This window comes from Mytilus edulis, chromosome 10 (assembly GCF_963676685.1).
Source record: "Mytilus edulis chromosome 10, xbMytEdul2.2, whole genome shotgun sequence".
NCBI classification, from domain to species: domain Eukaryota; kingdom Metazoa; phylum Mollusca; class Bivalvia; order Mytilida; family Mytilidae; genus Mytilus; species Mytilus edulis.
Genome location: NC_092353.1, coordinates 23968764 through 23994285, shown reverse-complemented (window position 1 = coordinate 23994285; position 25522 = coordinate 23968764). Strand labels below are relative to the sequence as shown.

Genomic DNA, 25522 nt, shown 5'->3' with positions numbered 1-25522 from the left:
CCGGCTTTTCTTACCGCTCCTTGTCTTTTCATGTTATCTAGCATCAAATAATTATCAACGGTATCAAACAGTGGCTAATTCGTATCTTTTCCATTAAGAATCTTATTTACAATATTTGTTTTTATCTAAATGTATAACGTTTTGTTGTTTATGAATGCCTATGAGATGCAATTATATCTTAATTGTATAATAACGAAATCAGATATGGACGAAATCATTGAAATGCTAACTGAAAAGGTTACTACAGACCGCCCAAGTCTTTTTGGAGCACTTGAAATTGATTGGAAGAGCATTGAAGATAACCTTCCGACCGGTGAATCATTGAAAAAGAGAACAGGAGCATGTCTGAATACATGGTTCACTGAACAACAGGTGAAATACTGGAAATACCAGGAGCTTTTATTGACATTCCGTGATAGTAACCTGGATTCTGGAGCAAACAGTATTATAGAAAGATTTGGAATAAAAGGTCAGTCTGAGGATCAACAGGCATTGAAAGCTTTTGATTTAGTACAAAAAAGGATAAGACTGGGGCAAAAGATACCATAGGGACATTCAAACTCATAGATCGAAAAGCTGACAACTCCATGGCTAAAGAAAGAAAAAGACAAACCGACAAATATTAGTACACACAATACAACTTAGAAAACTAAAGACACGAACCATACCAAAAGTTAGAGTTGATCCCAGGTGCTCCGCAAGGGTTGGCAGATCCTGCTCTAAATGTGACACCCGTCGTGTGGCTCATTTTATTACAAACTCGGTAAATAGTCTTATTCGGTAGGTCACTTTCTAAAAAATAAACGGGGTAGTAGTTATAACAAAAGGAACATATCCGGTATCATCTGTGAAACGGATATTCATTAACAGTCAACCAACAATAAGTATTTGATATGATTTAAGTGAAACAAATGAAAACCAAAGAGAGAATAAACCCCGTGTCAAAATAAACGAAATCGGTAGCAATTAATAACTTCTGATATCGTCAGTTTTTATTAAGCTCAATGGTAATAGTATAAGGAACAAATTTTACTACACCAGATATGCATTTTGATAAGTGGTTCTTAAGAGATGGTCGGGGCAGAAATATTTGAAAGTTAAAATATAAAACAGATGTTGAATACCTGTTATTACATAGTTAAGATTGGACAATGAATAAGGGCTATGCATGACGATGATACATGCCGGAATATTTATTTATCAAAGTTTGGAATCAAAGGTATTGTCTACTTTTATCCATACTTGCACATTTTTTATCAGTGACGTTAAATTGAAACATTATTTCAAAAGATTATCGATAGAATTCAAATGCCTCTGGTAATTCGAAGATTGATGTCATGTGTATCATTGAAGTTAAACATGCTAAATTTGTTTTAAAAAAAAATCAAATTTTAAATCATCTTTGAGTACAAATAATTTGTTAGAGCACCCGTTACAATAAAAATAATAATTAAAAATAACAACAAAACTGATTTCGAGGGAAATAAGATAGATAACCACCACTATATTTATTGCAGAACTGAAGGATGCTAGAAATTATTTTGAAGCAGCAAAACAAGGTAAGATTACGATATGAATGAGTTAAGAATACACATTTCTTAAAGACATTAGTTAAAAGAGAGGCGTAAGACACGAAATACCAAACAAATATCAACGTCATAAAAAAAGAGACAAAAAATAAACAAACAACAATATGTAAAGCCCAAATGGGAAATTAAGACTTAACAACACAAACACTTAAATAAAACACTGGCTGTGATTTATGTACTCTGGAAGTGAAAACGCTAAACGATTTGCAGAGGAAACATAGAAAACACCTTAATTAGTCCATGGTAAAAGATATTGATAAAGTAAAACTGTTAGATTTAAACTATGGAAAAGTTTCAATCGATCATGACTATATAGAGAGCCAAATAACTACCATGGGTATGAAAGTGATAAGGCTTATAGTTGATATATTAATCTTTCTCTTTATACTTACTTTATCGCACAGTTTAAAACTGTTGACGATGTTGCTGTAGCCAACGACTTCAATGTCAGCAACTCTTCTTACTTCAAAACTGGAATTTAATGTGGAAAACAGATTACCTGTTAATTACTATTTATGAATTCGAAATAGATTACAGAAATCAAAACATAATATATTAATGATAAAGAGTAAGTGTTTTCTAGGTGTTTGTTTGTTTGTTTGTAATTTTAAAGTTTTAACATTTTAACATTTTTCAGAAGCACTGCCACTTGGAAAGGAAAAAGATTCACATTTATATGCAAATACATCTTTTGTTGGCAGCTCAGGTGATTCGTTTACACGAATTTTAAATGTAAAACTTGAAAGCATTCAACTTTTCATATATTACCGCCTTTTGACTCCGAAGTATATATTATTTTGACAGGTTGGCAACAAAGTAGAAGAACATTTTATATATTTGTCAATTAAGAGCAAGTGAAAGACATAAAATTAAACTGATGATCAATTCAATTTGACGTCAAAAAATGTATAGTTTTCTAATGATTTGTTTGTATTACGAATTTGAAAACAGTTTTAATTTTACCCCCAAATGCACCGTTTGATAGTTTGGTTTTTCTACTTTTATGTACTTTTACTTGACCGAGTACCGCCATAGCCTTCCGTTGATTTTGTACGGTTAATTTCAGTTAAAAATCTTATGTTTTCATTAATTTCAAAGCATATTATACCTTGAAGTATATTTTTACCTGGCTTACCCGTAGAAATCAGAAGCTTTCATACATCATATATAATAGTACAAATACATGCACATCTACATAAATAATCAACACGTAATGTGTTGTGGCATTTCTGATCCATTCGAGAACTTGTTTAAAACAATTATGATTCGCAGTAAATTCCTTAATTGTCCCCATTACGTTTCAAACCTACACTTACAAAAAGGTGGTCAGCATTCCCTGTTTTAATCAATCTTATCAATAAAATTGATCAGCAACATTACCTACAATCACTAGGGCACAGGACTTCAGTGTTAGCAAGAAATTTCTGTAAATGAGTGGTTCTTAAACCTTTGTAGTTAATCTTTCGACATTTTTTTTTATTACAGAGTAAAGGTGGTACCTAACACTACAGGGAGATAACTCTGTAAAATCAACAGAACGTTTTAATGACGGTGTGTTCTTAAGGGAATATTAAGCTTCTCAATGATCAAAATAAGTGTTTGTCAAACTGCTATATAACCAGTGTAATTTTTCTGATTAAACGGTTGGTTCAAATCTTTTAAAATTTTTATATTTTTGTCAAAGGGTCATAGTAAATACTTTGTAAAATTTTTTAAATAAAATTAAACGAGCCAAATTAATTTTAGTTAAAGTGTTAGGTACCACCTTAAAGATCGGTTATATGAAAGTTAGCTATTTATAAAACTAAATACAAACTTTATGAGGATGATTTTTGATTGGGCCAGACTATGAAACGATAGTTAAGAACACTGTCAAACTGTTTAGTTTATATAGTTCGATATGCCTATTTTTAAATTTCGCTGAATTGATATTCTAGGAAAATAATAGGTAACATCAAAATGTGTTATCAAAGTTTCATTTGAGACAGGAAGTCGTAGTGATATAAGGATGTAAAACTATTTATCTCTCCATAATTATATGAAGTATTTCGTTTCAGAATTATCACATGAAGTTAGTTTCAATGTCAACGCAACTGTAAAGTTATCAATAGTTAAGTCACAGGGAAAACAGCACGTAGTCTTAGAACATACCAAAGGTTATTATAATTTTTATTCTTGTTATATATTATCCAAAAATAATTGACACAAGTATTTCCATTTCAATTTGCAAATGGATTGGTAATATAAATGTTATAACATATATAGTAGCAACATATGATGTGGTTTTGAAGTATATTCAATTGGAAATTTTGTTTTAATTGTCACAGAAAAAAATTTAAAATAGATATACTTGACGCGTTTGTTTTCATATTCACAGTATGCATACAGTAAATTGTCTGAAGTTCGATATTTAACACACATTTTTAAGTTAGGCGAGAATAAAAACTCCTACCGATACCAGGCTTAAACTTTAGTACATCAGACGCACTTTTCGCATACAAAAATCTCATTAATGACGCTCGAATAAAAACTTAAAAAAGCAAAGTAAAGTACTACGTTAAATGATGTACACTTACATGTATTTGCAGGAGGAAATATAGAAATTCCAGTTGGTATTCCCAAAGATGCCTCTGTGTACCAATTTACTGGAAAGAAAGATAGTGGTCAGTATTTGTTTAGTTTTTACAACGGCAGTCAAAAACTAACCTTATTACCAACTAACTCTTTTGATACTAAAATCTAGTAATTTCCCCTCAAAACACTTGAGCCCTACATAAGTATAATTCATATTTAAAATATACTAGTTAAATTAGATACAATAAACTCATGAATACGAATCTTTATATTTTATAAGCTATACGCGCCTTTCGCCTACAAATTTTGTTATCAGTGACGCTAGAATAAAGGTACAGTATTAAAGTAGTACGTTAAGTAATGTACATTTGAATTCATTTGCAGAAGGAAATAAAAAAAATCCAGTTGGCGTTCCCAAAGATGCCTCTGCGGATCATTTTTCTAAAAGGAAAGATAATGGTCAGTATTTATTTATTTAGTTCTTACAGATAAAGCACTTCATGAAAAAATAAAAAAATACTGAAATTCAAACGTCAGTTAAAAACTTACTTAATTACGAATATACATATTTGATACTAAAAATAGTAATTTTCCCTAGAATACGTGATTCTACATAAATATCATTCATATTTAAAAAAAAAAGAAAAAAAGAAAATGATCATTTAATGTACAATACACTTATCATGAATACCAATATTGATATTTTATGGCCCAAATTTTAATCCGTGACGATCGAAAAAAAAAGCCAAAGAAAGTTTGAAGTTGAAGAGCGGTGATGAAAACGAAAACATTCGCCAAATTAAAAAAAAAAAAACAGAATGAAAATGCATGTCAACACAGAAGTGCTGACTACTGGGATGGTGAATTCTTATAGGGATTACCTCTACTAGCAGTGTTATCGACCTGAATACTTTTGTTAGTTCGAGATTTCTTTTTTACGGTGATTAAAAAGTTAAGTGCAAATAATTGCGTAAACAAGCAAACGATAACCGGAAACGTGTTTGTATATCAGCACTTACGGTCGGATCGGTGTCAGCATAATGTGTCATGGATGGATAACATGTCTTCCTAATCTTTCTGCGTTCAATTCTGTAGTGGGATAAATTTTACATATTTGAATACAATTTCAGATACAAATCAACAGATTTTAATTCAACAAAGTCCATCTGACAAAGAATTATCTACAAAGTCAGATGATGTAACACATATGACAAACAAAAGACCTTTAGGTGAGTAATCCCCATTCTAGATAACGGTTACATGCTAGACTAAAAACAATTATTCATATCTGAAGGAATTATACTCATAACAGTTAGATGAGGTTTTAAAGATCTTCATTTATGAAAGCAATTAAAACCAAAGTGTATTAAATGATCAACGTAAAACCTCGATAAAATGCATAGTCGTAATAAGTGATTTTCTTCATGCAGAGGAAGCTATTGTTGAAAAAGGAGAACGTAAGAAAAAGGTAAAGGCCAGTAGGAAAGAGAAGATTACAGGTATGTTTTTTAAACGTTTATGTCAGATATGTCAGATGCTGGGGTAGTAGAATAAACAAATTTACGTAACTAAGTTTTTTTGGTTTTTTTTATTAAGTTTCTGCACTTTCAAGGCGCAATTTCTCTGTTCATTTTTGAATTGCACGAAAGAGTGTTAAGAATAGTTAATATCAAAAACTGATAGTAATTAAACAGAATTTGATTATTTTTCTAAGTAAAAGAACAAGACGAACCATAGCAGGCTACGCAATTGAAGTCGTATTCTGTCTTTTTTTTTATCTGTCTGCTGTTTGTATTTCATGATGTTTTATGCAGTGAAAACGAGATTAACATGAGAATGGCTTCAAATTAAAGGAATGATTACATACTTGGTCCGTAAATAATCATAGTAACAGTTTTTTTAATTATTTTTAATTATTCTTGCACATATTTGGATTTATTAGAAACAACAAACCAGACCCACGACCGTAAATTTAACAGATACTCTAAAGCATATATCTGATTGTTTATATTATGGTTATTACTACTATAAAAATAGAGATGTTCCATGTATCGTATTCATACCTGCAATAAAATGTTGATTGTAAGGTTGTCTTATGTTATTTTGATATCCAGTATTGATAAGTAAGATAAAAGAAACAGGCGACAAATTTATCAGTATTGATAATTTATCTTCTCGGGATTTTTTTGTTTACCGTCTGTAGCATGTGTAGTTTTCGGCTTATCCATTTGAAATGTAAGTTTGATGCGACTGTCTTACAAGTGAGAGATTTAGATAGTTATAAAACCAGGTTCGATCCCCCATTTTCTACATTAAAAAATGCCTGTAGCAAGACAGTGATGTAATAGTTGTTATTCATTCGTTTGATGTGTTTGAACTTTTGACATTGCCATTCGCTTAGGGACTTTTTTCCTTTTTGAATTTTCCTTGGAGTTCAGTATTTTTGTGATTATACTTTTAACCTATTGTCTTCAATGAGTATGTAGTCCTGTTGTCTTCGTTTTGTTGGTCATGGATTTTCCTGCCTTTGGTAGAGTCCTGATTTAATTTTGAATATTCTTATGATATCATCATTTTATTATCGTTTACATGGATGCATAAAAACATGAAAATGATTAAAAGATTTATTATTTAAGAATCGAAAAACGAATAGTAAAATCTGTTTAAGGTCAGCTTTTCCTGAGAGAGTTTGCGCCTTGGTTTCCAAATTATTTTCCTAATTTTCTAACGAGAAATTTTTAAAAAGGTATGTTATTCAATCAATTCAGTTCCAATCAAAACTGTCATACAAATTAATAGCGACGCTAAAATGAACAGAGGACTAGATTATCTGAACCTTTGTACCAAATCTGGATTATACCATCTATCGAAGAAAAAAAACTCACATTTTGGAACACTTTTTGGTATTCAATCTTATTTATCTTAACTAATTTCTAATTCGGCAGAGACAGAGGAAGACATGGAAATTGTACACTTTGACAATATAGAAAGTGAAGGTAAACACCTGATTTAATGTTCTTTTAGTTTGTAATTATTTGACATTGAAAAATGAAAATATCTGTACAAGTTAGAAATATGACAGTTGTTTTCCATTCGTTACAGCTTTTACATTAATGCTAGCAAGACAAATCTTTGTTTGGCTTGCTTGCTTTGTTTGTATCAATGTTTGCTCAAGCATGACAATTAAGATAGGCGGGGTTTCAGATTGTATACATCATACTTAAATTTTATTGGACGTTATGTTTGAGGTTAAGGACACTAAATTTTAAAACATCACATGACAAATATTCTCACATGTTTCCTTACCTGTAAATATACAATACAGTCAGGATTCTACTTCGTCAAAATTATCTCCCCATTACGGCAGTTCATTTTCACAATCGTAGAAATGGAAACCAAATTTTTTTCGAAGATATGCATTTTCATCATCCAACTTAAAGATTGTCGTCAAATACTTTTGGTAAAATAGCTATTCGAACACACCAACTCTGATTTTGTGATTCATTGGATAGGTATTTCACTTGACCCCTACATTTCATCTTTTAGTATTGTGATTTTTTTATGTTATAAAGTCAACCTGTAGCTTTGCTATATAAAAATGATAGAATCTGAAGTGAGATGATGTATCAAATACTCTTCCTTTGTACGTTTTCATTTCAAGACAAAATATTCATCTCAAACACACCCTAACATAAAAAAGGTGCACTCGATTTTTTCTTTTCGATACAATTGTTACCCATTTATTGGAATTTTTTCTTGAGTTACATAAATGAAAGGGCAGACACGGAAACAACTGAACTAATAGATTGATATGTTATAAAAAAAAAAAACAATATTAAGTTTATATTTTTCTTTCATTGACCAATTATTGTATTTTTACAGGTGAGGAAACATGTGAGAATATTTGTCATGTGATGTTTTAAAATTAAGTGTCCTAAACCTCAAACGTAACGTCCAATAAAATTTAAGTATGATGTATACAAGCTGAAGCCCCGCCTATCTTAATTGACATGCTTGAGCAAACATTGATACACACAAAGCAAGCAAGCCAAACAAAGATTTGTCTTGCTAGCATTAATGTAAAAGCTGTAAATGTGTTTTAGTTTTTGAGTTTGTAATTTGATAAAATAATTTACGTTTTGACATTGTCCTTTCAGTTTGGTGTTTTGTATTTTACTTTTTACAAACTGTAGAACGTTGAACGCATCTATCCAATTGGAGTTGAGAACAATTATATACGACAGATACAAATAAATGTGTCTTATATCTTGAGTTACATCTAGAAATTTACCGTTGAAAACAGGGCTTTACGTCAAAAGAGATGATTTCAATTTTCCAATTGTGAGCTTACGAATTCTATATAGCATCAATCTAGCAGCTTCTGCATACGAAGTTTATCTATCTCACAGTTGATACGATATTTCAGGTCTTGTATTTTCTATCACGATATCCTTGATAAAGAGTTGTTGCCTGCAAGGAAACCATTAAACTAAGAGTTTCAAAAAAGTAAAGTAAAAAATATACCGAGTTCCAAGGAAAAAAGTCATTTATCAAATACCAAAATAAAACTTAAATTCAGTGATGTTGAATTTGAACTCTCTTCGTCAATATTACAGACGCCATAGCGAGTCGTTTTAACGTTATGGAATATTTGTTCCAAATATGACTTCATACATGCTCTAATTGCTGTACCTACTGCCTTTCCGTCGGGAACGCCTGGGAATATCCCCAGTTTTGGTTGGGTTCTATGTTACTTAGTCTTTTTTTTCTATGATTTGTTTTGTCTACTGTTTTTCGTCTGTTTTTTTATTGTTATTTAAGCCATGGAGTTGTCGACCTTTGTGTAGACTGTTTCTTGGGTATCTTTCGCCTCTCTTATAGTAAATTAAAATGATAAACTCTCTTTAGTTGATCTACGTTAAAAACAAAACTTAAAACGAATAATGTATGTAAACCACGTCCCTTTCGACATGAATATAATGCAAGGAGATATAACGAATAAGAATAATTTAACCCTACAACGAACATTAAAAAGTCATCCTAAAAAAAAATTAAGAATATTATGGAAAGGGGGAGTAGTTTTTCATTATAGGAGATATGCCATATTTTAAGGAGATTAAATAAGATTTCAAACGACACAGCAATCCATCAGACTCAAACTATCGTGGATGTAAGCAACAGTATGTGAATAGACGATCCTCAACAATAAGAAAAATCCTTACAATAGATAAAATCGGTTATATTAAGCGTTAATAAAACGAAATGTGAAACAGTTCAAATGATAAATGATTATGATTAATTGTAGGATATTTGAATCACAAAATTCACATGCATGCACAGTATAAGCAATATTATTTAAATGTTTGATGTAATCAAAAACTGCTATTTATTGAAGACATGCATGATACACATTCTGATGAAGATGCAACTATAACTGATGGGTTCCAGAAATCATTAATAAATCTTCGGGACTATCAGCAAGAGCTTGCGGATTTAGCACTTAAAGGAGTCAACACAATTGTATGTGCTGGCACAAACGCTGGTAAAACATACGTTGCCCTTAAGGTTATTGAAAGCCATATTGAGAAAAATACTGCAGGTAATTTATAGGTAACGTCATGAAACCATTTTATAGTAACTCGCAAAATAGGATGAAATCTAGCAACGTACTTTGTTAAAAAAAAAATGGACATAAAGAGAAATTGCAACAAATTTTCTAAAAGATCATTGGTCAGCAGAATTAAGTAACTGATTAATGTTGAGACTGCGTTAGCCAGAAACCCATTCAATATAGAAGTTCAACACTCTATAGATACAATTTAATAAGTCGAAGTAGAAAATATTCATATTCTTATTACTGGATTTTTTTAAAAGTAAATGGTATTAGTCACAGTTCTTAGGTTTGCTGTAAGTGACGATGACAACATCAATTCGTTATATAATTAGAAATGGGATGCAGTACACAATTGATGTAAATATTGTATTTAGCTGCGCACAATTATCATTTGAATAAAAATTTTAAGTATAATATACATGAATAGAGTTGGAAATTACTTGGTTCAAATTAACTGGCGATGGACGTTTCGTCATCACAGTTTTCAAAGACCAGGTGCGAACATGAACGATCACAAGTGTGGCTAATTTTGGTACATTTGACATTCACACAATGTGAAAATGATTTAAAACATTAAGTTTGTTTTATCCTAGGGTATGACTTCTATAGTTTCTAAAAGGTTTTCAGAAGATTATTTCAGCCACTCAAACACTGTGCATTTAAAGAAGTATCATACTTTTATATAAGTTCCCTAAAAAAACATTGAGTGATTTTATTTTTATACAAACCGTTTTGACCATTTACTATTATAACATCTTCGCTAGCCAAGGGTTACGATCCACTCCCCTCCTCTTCACCCTTGGCAGATTAAGCCAACATCTTTGATATGTTGTGCCATCTATCGGTAGATTGAAGTTACGCCCATTCCGAATTCTTTTTTCTTGACCAATGGTAGCACTTGAACCCTTCAATTTGGAGGTAAAAATACGGTAGCGTCAAGATTCTACAAACTTGATAAAGCAGGAAACGAAAACATACGTTGACATTCATGACTATGTGCACGAAACATACACAGGAACTCCTATTAGTTGATTAAAAACATTGAAATTGTCAATAAATATAGTCGTATGTTTAGGGATGTAAAAACTTGTTGTACAATAAGCACGTGGCAATTGTTTACATACCCTTTCTGCCTTTACACGTGATCATGTTGTAGGTGCTTTTTGCTTGGATGCAGCGAGTTTCGACTGCAACTAATAAAAATCAATACCTTGTGTCTCCAAAAATTTGTCTCAATCCGCCAAGGGTGGAGAGGAGGGGAGTGGATCGTAACTCTTGGCTAGCGAAGATGCTGTTATAAGGGAACGCAGCAAAGAGATATATTCACTATGATTTATCAACAGTGACCACGCCGGTTTTCCCTGGATAAGAGTGTGAACGTAAAACAGTGACCATCAGTATATTCTCCTGGGTGCATCAGGGTAATATAGCAGGATAATGAAAATAAAATATAATGATTTATCAACAGTATTCTGAACCTATGTATTTTCTTATACTTTCCGTAGGGAAAGTGGTCTTCATGACGAGAACAAACGTATTACTTGGGCAACAGTTTGATACAGCATGCAAATTACTACCGGGTCTATCATCTAAGGTAATATTATTTTGAGCAAAATAAATAAAGCATTACAAGTATCTTTTGTAAAATTCTGAATTCACCAGGCGCATTAAGGGTATTTACTGATATTCAATTGCAATGTTATATATATACTTTTATTTTATTTTCTCATATATGATGTTGTGAAAATGTACTATTAGTGTAATTTTCATTAGAGGATGCATGATAAAATTAACGGAGTTCATTTTACTGCTCCAGATGCGCTTTATGGCAATTAATGATTCTTCAGTAAGGCTCGAGGCATACCTATTTGAAATTTAAACATAATTCAAACATTGAATGGCTGATAAAACTATACAGTACAAAAGCGAGACCAAATCTAGATATAGAGCTTCTCAACAACCCATCACAATGAACTCTGTCATTTATAGAATGTGTACCGTGATCGCCTTGACATGAACGGGTTATTATTCTACTTTCTATTACACAAATTACTGTAAACCAGTTTCAAATCGTCTGTCGGAATTCAATAAAATTATTATTATGCCAAAGCATCTTCTTTGCTTGCAATAGGTGGTCGTACTATTCTTATGGTTGATGTTATAGAACACTTATACTTTTATTTCATTTCAGGGGAAAATACAAAAATGGGAAGCTGGTCAAGAATTTACAAGCGGAACCTTTAAAAGTTTGGTCAATCGATGTAGCATTTTGTTTCTTACTCCAAAGTCTCTATGTAATTTTCTGGAAGATGAGTTTTCAAGAGTAAATATTGATCAGTTTACACTGTTAGTACTGGATGAATGTCATCATACCTATGGCAAATCTCCATATAATGAAATAATGGGTCATTACAGAAAGAAGAAATTCGAAAATGAACAAAACAATCTTCCACAGGTATTAAACTGTATAGCATTTGTATCTGTCAGGTTAATATGTTATTGATTAGATACTGAGATATATGATGGATGTAGGTTCTCAATGCTCTTCAAATTCGTACTTTATTTGGCCTTTTTAACATTTTGGGATTCAAACATTACTTGCGAGTCTTTTGTAGACGAAACGCGCGTCTGACGTAATAGATACAACATTAATCCTAGTATCTATGATGAATTTATTTAGATACTGAGATGATATAATAAAAATTTTGTTTTTTTTCCCTCTTTTTCACCTTTTGTATCTATGAATAAACAGAAAGACCATATAGTTTCGATATACGCTTCTTTGAAATTGAGTATACAATGCTCTTTCTTTGTTCCATCTAAACAACATATGTGTGTGTTATCTTTGCTTGTTTAATGAAAAGGTTTTTTTTTTATGTATTAAAAAATGCTTATGAGCCAAATATTTCTAGAGACATAGATTTGAGCACTTACCAGGGTTGGCAAAGTATTACCCACCCGGGAATTCCCGCCGGGTTTTCCCGGGCTGGGCAATACTCCAAGAAATGGGGAATAATGGGCATTACTGGGCAATATCATTTTTGAAGCTTATTTTAACACAAAATAGTAAAGTCTTGATATAGTTTCATAGTATTACAGCTAAATATATACTTTTTATACAGATAACCATTGACAGTCATTTCTAAAAGAATGAAATATTCAATTTCATTTCCTTCTATGTAGACAGAATACAACATTTGCACATTTAAGGAAACCTTGTTATTACCAAGCATTGTTCCAATAATCCATACTTTAAAAAAAATATTTATTGCAATGTTAAATGAATTGTTAATTCCAAATGTTATGCATTCATATTGCTAAATAAACACCCTAAGGGGTCATGCCATCATCACTTATAGAATTGAAAGGGCTGATTATTGTTACATAAACAAATCTGCATTCTAATCTAAATAATTACTTACTAATTAGGGACAGTACATGTACATTATTTAAATGTAACTTTTCTTACATGGAATTGTTAATTTTTAATAGGAGTAATATTTATTTAAAAAAAGTTTTTATCTTTATAATTACAGTTTTACCAATCCAGACAAACAAAAAAGGTTATATTTATCTTAAATGTATAGCATTTGTGTTTAATCACTGAAACCTCTATAAAATTCAGACCAGTATCTTATATTACCCAGTATTGCCCAGTATTACCCACCAAAACCCAGTAAAACCCGGGTTTTCCCAGTATTTCCCACTGGGCTGGGCAATACTCATAAAACCCGGTTTTTTTTCCAACCCTGGCACTAACAGGTAAACATTCGGTGTTTAGCAATGAATACAAATAAACTCATCATAGATACCAGGATAAAAAATTTATATTTACGCCATACGCGCGTTTCGTCTACAAAAGACTCATCAGTGACGCTCGAATCAAAAATTGTTTTAAAGGCCAAATGAAGTACGAAGTTGAAGAGCATTGAGGACCAAAAATTCCTAAACGTTTTGCCAAATACAGCTAAGGTAGTATATTACTGAGGTAGAAAAGCCTTAGCTTTTCAAAAATTCAAAGTTTTGTAAACAGCTAATTTATAATTATGAACATATCAATGATAACTGAAGTCAACACAGAAGTGCTGACTACTGGGCTGGTGATACGCTCGGGGAAATAAATCTCCACCAGCAGTGGCATCGACCTAGTGGTTGCAAATAAACTCATCATAGATAGCAGGATTAAAATTTTATATTTACGCCAGACGCGCGTTTCGTCTACAAAAGGCTCACCAGTGACGCTCGAATCAACAAATGTTTTAAAGACCAAATAAGGTACGAAGTTGAAGAGCATTGAGGACCAAAAATTCCTAAATTTTGCCAAATACAGCTGTTATGGGAAAAAAGTCCTTTTATGCCAAACTTAAAATCAAGTCAAATGGAAATAAAAACAACGGCTTGATTTTTACTTCATCTCTGAACACAAACCTTATTTCAGATATCAACAATCTTTATTCACTTGATAAAATAATTCTGGTTTGGAACAGACACTAAACGAATGTGGCGGTGTTCATCATAGTTGTGATAATTCCTTCTGACCTGGCACAGTGGTGAAAGAACAAACTCTTTGGTTTTTTTTTAAATGGGTGTTGATTTAACAGAACATTATATTTTGTAGACGAAACCACGCGTCGGCGTAAATATAAAATTTTAATCTTGGTATCTATGGTGGGTTTATTTACAATGAACAAATTCAAGTACGAAAATAATATTTACTGTAAGCTAGCAGAAGGACGAATATCATAAATATACTATGTTTTGAAAAAAGTATTTCAAATCTGCAACAATGTACAATGTATATGCAGATAAACTTATCATAGATACCAGGATTACATTTTGTATATTATTTACGCCAGACGCGCGTTTCGTCTACAAAAAACTCAACAGTGACGCTCAAATCCCAAAAAGTTAAAAAGGCCAAATTTAGTACAAAGTTGAAGAGCATTGAGGACCAAAATTCCTAAAAGTTTTGCCAAATACAACCAAGGTAATCTATTCCTGAGGTAAATAAGCCTTAGTATTTCAAAAATTCTAAAGTTTTGTAAACAGTTAGTTTATAAATAGGACCATATCAATGATAATTCGTGTCAGCACAGAGGTGCAGGTGCCTGAGTCCATTAAAAGTTGTTGATTTCTTTTTCTTTTTACCCAAATATTATTTACAAGGCTATGGCTAGGCCAATTCATAAATATACATGAAGATATGAACTTGATTTATGATTTTTTTATTCACAATTTTCTTTGTATTGTCAGATTATGGGGTTGACCGCTTCACCTGGCACAAACAGAGCCAAAGATAAATTTGGTGCAAAGGAACATTTGATACATATCATGACGAATCTCGATGTAAAAAAGTTATCAGTTGTTAAAGAGTGTGAATCTAGTTTACTCAAGTATTCATCTAAAGCTGCCAGAGGTCAGTGCTGTTATTTTATCAAAAGACAAACACATCCGTCTTTTTCGTATTTATTACGTCAACAATTCAGCAAATTGATACTTATGTAAACCACACAAATATAAACAACAAGGAGTAATTTACACACGATCACACTGTACAGTCTATTATAGTTATCAACTAATAATACATCAGTCGGAATGAGGAATTTCAGAATTACAATAATTCATTTGAGAAACAAGAATAACCTTTATTATACGAAGATTTAAGGAGGCTCGAGGGTATAAAAATTTCAGAAAAAAATAAAACATTTGTTTTTCATTACAAATTAATTTATTACCTTTTGTAGTTGTTACTTTATCATATGGTACAAAAATCATTCAAAACAATCAATTTGTGTTGGCCCCAGATGACTTTTAAAATGTATACATCATTGAAAAAGTTCCAAATTATCTCCCTTTGGTGGAAAAATGCCATTTTTTGGCTTTGAAATTGAAATATTTTTTTTAACTCATTGGTGACCTATATTTTTTAATATAATTTCCATATAAGCTGTGCTTAAACTAAATTATTGTAAAATTTGAGCGATTTCTGTAATAAATTTCTTTTTCTATTTCGATATAACCCTTATTTCTCCTATTACTTCAACAGAAAAAAACCACCTTTACAAAAATGTATGCTTCTTTTGAATGCAGATTGTGAGCGCAAACGAACGGTGACCCCACTTTTTTATTTTATTTTTCTATTAACTATAAGATAAAGTTCATTTATAGAAAAATATAGAGAAGTCCTATATAAATGATTTAGACCCGCGAACCCCCTTAAATAAACATATTAAAGCTTTTTGCGAAAATTAACAATGTATAATTATGATAACTATGAATAAGATGATGATGCATATTTGTTATTAGAACGATAAAATCAACTTGAAATAATAGGATTATTAATTTGATCGATACTGTTGGAGGTCATGAACTTATAGCAAACTGCAAACACAATCTTAAAACATTTTAACACAACTCACTTAATAAAGACACCAGTAGTATACCGTTTATCAATAGTCATCAATCGCTAGAGCGAACACATATCAGGGTTACAAACTATTACCGAAACACATTAGGTATAAGAGGAAATCATAGCACAACAGCAACACTGAACTGCAACAAAATCAAACGCAACAGACGTAAAACAAATCTCACTTAAGACGATTTTCAACAAGGATTATATATAATATAGTATAGATATTATATTGTCTTTTTGACAATTTCAATATATTTATATCAAATTAATCAAAATATACAAATTATGGTTCTATAGTAATTTTTTGTATCCCAATCTTGTTTTATAGCTAAAATGCTTTGTCTGTTTGCCTGTTTGTATTTCTTTGATACACATGACGTGGCTATGCACTTATACATCATGTCATAGTGTTATTGTGCTATTGTAAAATTTTGATTCTTGGCTTTAAGTTTTGCTAATGTGCTTTGTCTGTATGCTTTTTGTGCTTCTTTTTATAAATTTGTTTGTTTTTATAGTGATTACGATTATAACACAATATTGACTTCTTTATTCCTATTTTTGACATTTTTACCTTTTATGTCTGTTTGTTTTGTTCACTCATCGTGTCAATATAAAGGAATTTAATGCGACTGTCATACAACTGCTAGGTTTAGCTAGCTATAAAATTAGGTCCAATATTTTCTACATAAGAAAATGCCTGTACAAATTTAGGAAAATTAGAGTTGTTATCTATTCGTTTGATGTGTTTGAGCTTTTGGTTCTGCCTTTTGATTATGGACTTTCCGTTTTTTTTTTATTTTCTAGGAGTTCAGTATTTTTGTGATTTTACGTTTTAGTTGTCATTTGAATTTGTTTATGTTTTTTTTATACTTCTTATGTATTTGAAGATTATTTGTTTTGCTAATCGATCATAGATGTAAACTTTTTATACACTTTAACAATATCATGACATTCGGATGAGGACGTCACAAAGTAGATCGGTTTAGGGACATTCTAAAATAACCGTGCTATATAACTTTTCTGTCCGCTCTTTTCAATCAACATTTAAAAATAAAGTTTAACATGCGACACTTTCCAAACGATAAATTTTGTTAAAATATACAAATTAATAATATTATAACATATTCGTAATCTAAATTTAACAGTTCCTATACTATCAAAGAAAAGATCCAGTAAAGGAAAAACTCATGGAAGCAATGGATTTTGTGGAAGACATTCTAGATAGCAGGCAAAGTGAGTAGTGTAGAAATATAAGATTCTTGTAGTAATGAAGAAGAAAGAACTGGTTTACTAGAAGAATTATAAAAATTGATATTAAGTTATATAATATATAATTGAAAAAAAGATGCAGACAAAATTTGGATAAGACAACAACCCTACAACACAAACAAACAAATAAAGAATTCTCGATCATATCCGTATCAGTAATCGACCCCAAATTTTAACATTTCAATATTGACTTCAATTCAGTTGAATAAACAAAGAAAGTCCAAAACATCAATATATTTCTTTCTTTCAATCTTAGTTACAACGTATTTGAACAATCCTGTCAATGAGGCTGAAGGTCTTTTTGAAGCTCTGAGAAATCCACCAAAAGATCGCACAATTGAACGTTACATATTATGGCTTTCGACAACAAAGAAGAAAATAGAAGAATTGTCGACAAAAGATACACAAGCTCTACGTTTGATGCATGCATGTTTTAGACATCTTGAGGTACTGTTATATTTATATATTTTTTTGTTCTTCCCTGGCCGGTCTTCGAACTTATGCTAATGTGATATCATGACAGCAAATCACCTTGCACTATGTCCGACACGCTAGACCCCTCGACCACCTTGGCTCTTCAACTATAAAGCTTTAGTGCTATGATATCTCAGCAGCATGAGTTCAAATCCCGGCCAGGGAAAGCAAGAAAATTTGCTTCTTCAAATTTACAGATCTAACATTATTGGACTGTTATTTAGACGAATTATAAATACAGAATGTGTTTTTAGCCTTGCATCACCATCATTGGTGATCCGATGGATACAATCTGTCGTAGAGTTGTCACTGGTTCTGATGTACTTATAAATGAAATTGCGGTTTTTATCCAACGCAATCATAGGTTTGAATGTTGTTTTCAATTGATACAAGTTTATATTTTTTTTGTTTGAGCTTTTGCCTTCGGGTTTATAAAACCCGTTTATCCTATTTATTTTTTCAATATTCGAGAGTCCATCTTTAATTTAGGAATATAATATGGCCTTCCTAATACAGTTTCGATTCCTAACATCACTGAAGAGACATTAATTGTCGACATCTGGAAATGGTGTACAAATTTTTGCACCTCATGTTTGCAGTATACCATCTTTTCCGCAAGTTTATTTTTTTGTATTTGCCATTTTGCAACATCTGGTGATCCGATTACTCGGAAGTCAGCAGTGTTTAAGAACATCCGTTGTTTGGCCGGCTTTTCAAATGCGTTAAAATTTTGTTGATATTATACTTTTTCACTTTTGTTTGTGTCTTTGAAAATGTTGTTTGTGCTGTATAAAGACCCCTCTACCAAGAATATTTTGCAAAGAAAATGCGTATATATATATATATATATATATATACAACTCGTCTAAACACCAACCATACAATGTTAGATTTGTAAATTTGCTTTCGCAAATTTTTTGTTCTGCCCTAGCCGGGATTGGAACCCATGCCACTGAGATATCGTGACACCAAATCGCCTGCACTGTTACCGGCGCGCTAGCCCACACGACCACCTGGGCTTCATAAAATGAATCTTTCGGTGGCCGGGTGTTACCTTTCCACGTCAGTGTTAATCTAGCGTCGTACTAAAGTACATGACATATAAGGCACGAAGATGTTATTTTTTACAGATCAGCTGATTGATCTATAGTAAAGGATCCTACAAATAAATATAAGATTACAGTTTCTTGTGTATAATTTGGAATTTAGTACGACGTCCATTATCACTGTACTAGTATACATATTTTTTAAGGGGCCAGCTGAACGACGCCTATATATATAAAGATTATCTAACAATGTAATTTTAACACATTATTTTGTATGTAAATATAATATTTATCAAGCGTGCATCTATTCAGATGAAATCGGATGTATATGATAAGAAAACTTTGCAGCTCAATGTAAATGCTACAATTGAATTTGGCTGCCTTGAAAATAATACATAGAGCTCAAGATTTTTACAAAATTGGTAGTAGAAGTTAGAAACGTCTATTGGCCAATCCTATAAATGTTATAAACTCCACCACATCTCCAAGTACCTTTCCTACAACAGAAACCTCATTCGTAGTTGTATGAACGCAATCGGTGCCTAACAAAGTATAAGACAGGTATCTTTGATGAGATTTTATTTCATATCTTTGGGGATTCAGTTGAGTAGCAGTTTTATATATGGTAACAAGATTAACTGTTATTATATCAGATTTGTAATAGTGAAAATGAAAACAGAGTTAGGATGTCTCTCGTTGATTGGAAATTGTACGTAGAATGTGAAAAGTATATAATAACGATTTGACAAGTCATGACAATAATTTCTCTTCGAAAAAAAAGAACAAACAAACATATGCAATTTTAAAATAATAAAGTACTACTTTCCATTAGAATTATAAAAATAATCATTGTAATGCCAACTGAACAGGTTTATCCAAGTAATTCGATTGTAAACACATTTATTTCGTAAAACTCTTAAGATGATTAATAATGAGGCATAAAAAAAAAACCTACATCTAATAAATTATGTACGAACAAGAAAAATCAAAAGCCACAAGAGAGATGTAAAGACCGTCGTTTAGCCATGGCGTTGTAAAAACAATTGTATGCAGCTAACAATTGAGTTGATTGCATGTCTAGTCATAATGGTATTATTTGTTTTCGAGTACGTTAAAACTGTAAAGAATTGTTAAACGTTGCTGCATTTTTACAATCAAATGATTCCCTATTAGACGTACTAGTATTTCCAACTAATACTTGATTATTGAATTTCCTACATTTTTGCTTCACACTCCTCCATTGAAATATGTTATTATATCAAAACTCAAGGCGAATTAAGAAAAATCATTTTTTTAAATGAACTAAATATATGACAGCTATACATATCACAACAACAAAAAAACCACTGACTCCAGTTAAATTTGTTTTGAGGTCAAACTTACGTGGAAATTGTGGCAATGGATGATATTTATGTTAATTATGTCCAGTTAGTATTTACTTTACTAAATTTAACACTTTGTTTGTATTTTGTATTTCAGTTTTATGCAGAATGTTTGGAAGTAAACTCTTTACTTGATGTTACTCAGATAAGAGCAATATTGAAAGACGGAGTGAAGAGATTGAAAGAAGAAAGCATAAAGGCAACAGATGACAAAGAGAAAGAATTGATCGAAGTACTTGATGGTAATGCATCAAACTAAACGAATTTAAAAAGACCATTAAATAGTGTGCTCAATCTTTTTATTGGTAATTTTGTCTCCACCTAATTGCTAGATAAGTTTTCCCTTGATTAAATAACTATATTAAAACCCGAGTTGATAATAACAGTAATTTCGTAAAAAATGTATTTTCATTCCGTTAATGCTTGAGGCAGACATATTTGAAAATTTTAAACTTTATACAAAGTATGAAGATCTATTGTCAGCTGCAAAACATAATACCATGACAAGGAGTTAGAGCAATGCTTTGATAAAATACATTCCTAAATCTGAACTAATTTCAAAAGTTTTACTTTCACGTGGGCACAGAAATCGGATTCATAAAACTGGTATATTTATATTTTAACAGAAGTATTGACTAAAATATATGCATTAGGGAGGAGAATTGAAGGAAATCCTGATGTTGAAAAAATAATTGAAGTACTCGAGGACGAATATCAGAAGCATGGAGAGGAGTCTAGGTTTCTTATATTTGTTAAAACAAGAACGACAGCCAAAGCGCTTGCAGAAAAACTACCAGAAGAGTTCAATAGTCGACATTTAACTGGGTCTCAAGTTTCGAAAGAAGAAGGAGGTATATTCGAATGATTTCAATATATATTTTTATGGACTTTAAGCACCAACCTAATTAAAGACCATTGAAGAAAAGCTGTTTGTTGATTATATTTTGAAATGGTCGAGAGGTTATGACATTTCGAGAGTTAAAATTACCTGTAAAAATACAATATTTTAACATAAAATGCAACCATTAGATCTTATCACTGACAAAAATTTAAATACAAGATGTTCAAATATGGTTTAAACTACAATTTATATTATCATTTTATAAATTATCTTATATCACCTGAAGTACAATAAAAAAAAAAAATAAAGGCAACAGTAGTATACCGCTGTTGGAACTTCATAAATCGATTGAGAGAAACACAAATCCGGGTTACAAACTAAAACTGAGGGAAACACATCAACCATAAGAGGAGAACTACGACACAACAGAAACACGACACTTAAATGTAACACACAAACTATGATACAACAATGGTAATTTTCCTGACTTGGTACAGGACATTTAAATAAAATAAAATAGTGAATTGAACCTGGTTTTACGGCTATCCAAACCTTGGGCTTTTATGGCAATGTTGAATATAACATTAAAATGACAACATAACATTACAGGACTACAGTACAAATAAATGCAACAACATTCAGGACAAAGACATACACAAATAAACATTACAATAGGACATTTCGACATGCTAATAGTTTCGTCTACATAAGACCCACTAATGACGCTCTAATTTTAATAGTAAAGAAACCCAAGCAAGTACAAAGTTGAAGATCATTAACATATATAAAATAAAAGATGTGGTATGATTGCCAATGAGACAACTGTCCACAAGAGACCAAAATGACACAGACATGAACAACTATAGTTCACCGTACGGCCTTCAACAATGAACAAAGCCCTATTCTTAAGAAACATAATACCGAAAATATATCTATTTGGCTAATTGGTTGTGAGAATCAGGAAGTTTTAAAAGCAGTATGTAATTGTATATACAGTCCATGGACTGAAAGGGAAGTTATTTTAGAAAAAATTGTAAAATTTTGCCAATTTACTGACTCAGTGATTTATTCCTAGAATGACCATGACATAGCAGTTAAGTATAAGAGTTTGTATTATATTATAAGAATGTAGTATTATTTTTTTTTCACTGAATAAATAACTTATTGTTATGTAGGTCTTTCGAAGGAAGAACAGATTGATATTGTTAAGCGATTCAAGGAAGGAAAACATTTGTGTCTAGTAGCAACATCTGTTGCATCTGAAGGTCTGGACATTCAGCAATGTACCTTAACGATAAGATATAGGCTGCAAGCAAATGAGATTAGCAGCTTACAGATGAGAGGTAAAACTATCTTTCAGTATGCTCATAAAACTGACAACCCATTACAACACTTCCCGATTTAAAGCAAAAAAGCCTGCCTTTATTTTGATACAATACACAAATTTGCAAAATTAGGTATAAAAGAGGGTCCAAACATACCAGAGGGAGTCACAGTCAAACTCATAGATCAAAAATAAACTGACAACGCCATCGCAGAAACAGAAAGACGAACAGACAAATAATAATACATAACAAAATTAACGGTACCAATTTTCTTGCACCAGATGCGCATTTCGACAATACATGTTTCTTCAGTGATGATCGTGGCCAAAATATTTGAAATCCAAAGCTTATATAAAAGATAAAGAGCTATAATTCAAAAGGTCCAAAAAGTATAGCCAAATCCGTGAAAGGAATCAGAGCTTTGCATGAGGGAGATACATTCCTTAATTTATAATAATTTCTTTCATTTTGTAACAGCAAATTTTTATAACAAAAAATCCGTATTTTCATGCAAGTACCGAAGTACTGGCTACTGGGCTGGTGATACCCTCGGGGACTCATAGTCCACCAGAAGAGGTATCGACCCCGTGGTAGTAATAAAATTAACAGTACCATAAGACACAACATAAAAAAAAAATAAAGACTAAGCAACACATATTCCCAAAAAAACTGGGGTAGATCTTAGGTGCTTCCAAGGGTAAGCAGATCTTTCTGCACATGTGGCACTCATCGTATAAAATATATAATTTTTTTAATGAGAATGATTGATTTCATTTTAAATATGAATTAAAAGCGACTTGATGATGTACTTTTTAAAGAGACCGGTAACCCAATATAACAAAAAATAGGGTTGTTGTAAATCTACATTTACATTCGACTTGCTTTAATGCTGTCTATGTTATTTCTCTATTTATACATGCATATTTGATAACAAACTAAACAATCATAGAAAAACAAACAAAACTATTGTAAAAAATTATGAACATGACAGTACTCGGAAAAGACTGAGCAATGAGAGTAAGAGTATAATGGGTCAGTCGTACATGTCGTTTACCAGAATCCGGATATGACTCGGATGCAACTTATGGTATAACCAGATCTTGTTCCACTGTTTGTTTTGTTTCTCCTATCAACATCCGGTGATCAGGAATTATATAATAGCGGATTGCTCAAATCTCTCTTGTTTAACATAACGAGACATTATATTGATTATATATCGGTACATGTATATTTTCTAATCCTTTCAAAATCAAACAGGATTATATCAACCAACAGAACGAATGAACAACAACTGTCATATTGCTAGAACACAGAAATGATGTTGTTATATTAATTATAGGGAGAATTCGTCATCAAGGTGGACAAGAGGTGCTAATTGCAAGTCAGGAGGAGCTCGAAAGGGAAGAAATAAACATCGAGAGGTTGTTTCTTATGGGTTTGGCAATAGATGAGGTATTGAAGGAAGATATTAGTCAGAAAATAGCAACTTCAGAAAGGAATATCTATGAGATGGAGGAACTAGCACGTCAACGGCTGAAAACAAATCCTAATTCAGAGAAAAAGGGCAAGTTTTACATAACTTGTGCATTATGTGGCAAATTTATAATAGACGGTCAATACATTAGAAGGATTAGAAAGTCACATTGTATTATTTGCGATAAAGAAATTTTTGGCAAGATTGACAGAAGAAAGACAAAAAAGTCTCAGACATTCGATGAAATAAAGAAAACAGACAAAGTTTATGGTTTTGCATGTGGTCATAATTGGGGATCTATATTGATTTACCAAGAATGCGAATTTGTGTCATTGTCACAAGATTATATGACAATAGTGAATAAAGAAACAGGCAATGTACAGCCTTTCAAAAAGTGGTCTGATGTTCACATGGAATTCTCTTTGGACGACATTACAGACAATGATCTTATAGAATACCGATCAAAAACTATAAAGAGGAATTCCGATATCCTTTGATGTGGCACATACGTCATATATAACAATTGAATGTATCGATAACTTAACAATGTGACACAGCTTTTACTAAAACAATCTGCTTACCTTTTATTGCAAATGAAAACTCATTTCTTAACTTATAGTATTTTGAGGTCACAGTCAAAGGAAAAGAAAACCGAACATTGTGTTAGATAGTTAAACATAGTAATGTCCCATTGGTGATAGTCAACATTCGGTTCTTCTGTAGCACAATTTGTTTTGCTTTTCTTTAATTTGATGAACTTTTGTATAAAGTTTTATAAAGTAAATAAATGCACAATTTTCTTCTTTTTTTATAAGGTACTAAAATTGGGAAATAGTGGTTCAAGATATACGTTTAACAAACATCGTGAACGATATGAATGCCGATTTTATTTACGTCTGTGTTTCCTTTTATGCTTCAGTCTATTATTAATAAAGCCTCTAATATTCACAATTAAGACTCCATTGTAAAAGAAATTAAAACAATTGGCAAATGTTGTATTCACACAATATGTAAAAATTGTCTGGACTGCTGGTTATCTTTAGGTAATCATCAAAGGGTCCGTGATTGGTTTGATTTGATTGACACAAACATTCATTTATCGTTGATAAGAATTTGATTATTTCCAACATGGCACACAAGAAACACAGGTTATATCATTTTACTGTAAAACAAAACTTACAATGATACGATACAATTTATGATTTGGTTAACATTTTTCAATTGAATGCATGCGCAATTTCATTTTAACAAAAGTGTTTGAACAACCACAACATGTATGTTTGTTAATAATGCAATTTTTCATTTTATAAGCCATCTGGGGATGATTGATGCAAATACTTTGAAACCAATTGATAAACATTTAGCTGAGGAATTCATTCTTAGTTTATGGGTGGGTTCATTTCACTTCATCGTTTGTTTTTGTGCATAATTCGTGAGTTGTTATTTGTCTATAAGTCCATGTCCGTTAGTGTCTTCTTCCTTTGTTTGACTTTTTTACATTTCTCCTCTTTGTGAACAT

The 25522-nt window shown here is 31.6% G+C and overlaps 2 protein-coding genes across 5 annotated transcripts in view; both read left to right on the top strand.

Annotated features, from left to right (window-relative positions):
• Window positions 1-24803, top strand: part of LOC139490721 (interferon-induced helicase C domain-containing protein 1-like) — a 29048-nt gene extending 4245 nt beyond the window's left edge. The window contains exons 3-21 of one of the 4 annotated variants that reach the window (XM_071277655.1): window positions 203-469; window positions 1518-1559; window positions 2227-2295; window positions 3647-3745; window positions 4178-4252; window positions 4548-4622; window positions 5294-5392; window positions 5594-5662; window positions 7109-7159; window positions 9559-9762; window positions 11283-11371; window positions 11969-12232; window positions 15031-15193; window positions 17338-17425; window positions 17718-17908; window positions 20461-20605; window positions 20990-21214; window positions 22380-22547; window positions 23869-24803. In XM_071277655.1, coding sequence (XP_071133756.1) covers window positions 203-469; window positions 1518-1559; window positions 2227-2295; window positions 3647-3745; window positions 4178-4252; window positions 4548-4622; window positions 5294-5392; window positions 5594-5662; window positions 7109-7159; window positions 9559-9762; window positions 11283-11371; window positions 11969-12232; window positions 15031-15193; window positions 17338-17417 — 1646 coding nt within the window. In that variant the 3' untranslated portion in view covers window positions 17418-17425; window positions 17718-17908; window positions 20461-20605; ... (1 more) ...; window positions 22380-22547; window positions 23869-24803. Of the gene's footprint in view, window positions 1-202; window positions 470-1517; window positions 1560-2226; window positions 2296-3646; window positions 3746-4177; window positions 4253-4547; window positions 4627-5258; window positions 5393-5593; window positions 5663-7108; window positions 7160-9558; window positions 9763-11282; window positions 11372-11968; window positions 12233-15030; window positions 15194-17337; window positions 17426-17717; window positions 17909-20460; window positions 20606-20989; window positions 21215-22379; window positions 22548-23868 lie in introns of all 4 variants that reach the window. The other 3 variants (XM_071277654.1, XM_071277656.1, XM_071277657.1) reach the window with 3 other exon arrangements.
• Window positions 18217-24500, top strand: LOC139492658 (interferon-induced helicase C domain-containing protein 1-like). The gene is made up of 5 exons (XM_071280810.1): window positions 18217-18255; window positions 20461-20605; window positions 20990-21214; window positions 22380-22547; window positions 23869-24500. The coding sequence occupies exons 1-5, from the start codon at window positions 18217-18219 to the stop codon at window positions 24498-24500; spliced, it is 1209 nt and encodes a 402-aa protein (XP_071136911.1).
• Window positions 24804-25522: the final 719 nt, after the last annotated feature.

What these genes read in the sequence shown, in the direction of transcription:
- LOC139492658 (XM_071280810.1), top strand. Translation starts at nt 18,217, where the DNA reads ATGGATACAATCTGTCGTAGAGTTGTCACTGGTTCTGAT. An exon ending in ATTGATCGAAGTACTTGATG is followed by an intron (nt 20,606 to 20,989) that starts GTAATGCATCAA and finishes ATATTTTAACAG; the next exon opens with AAGTATTGACTAAAATATAT. An exon ending in AGTTTCGAAAGAAGAAGGAG is followed by an intron (nt 21,215 to 22,379) that starts GTATATTCGAAT and finishes ATTGTTATGTAG; the next exon opens with GTCTTTCGAAGGAAGAACAG.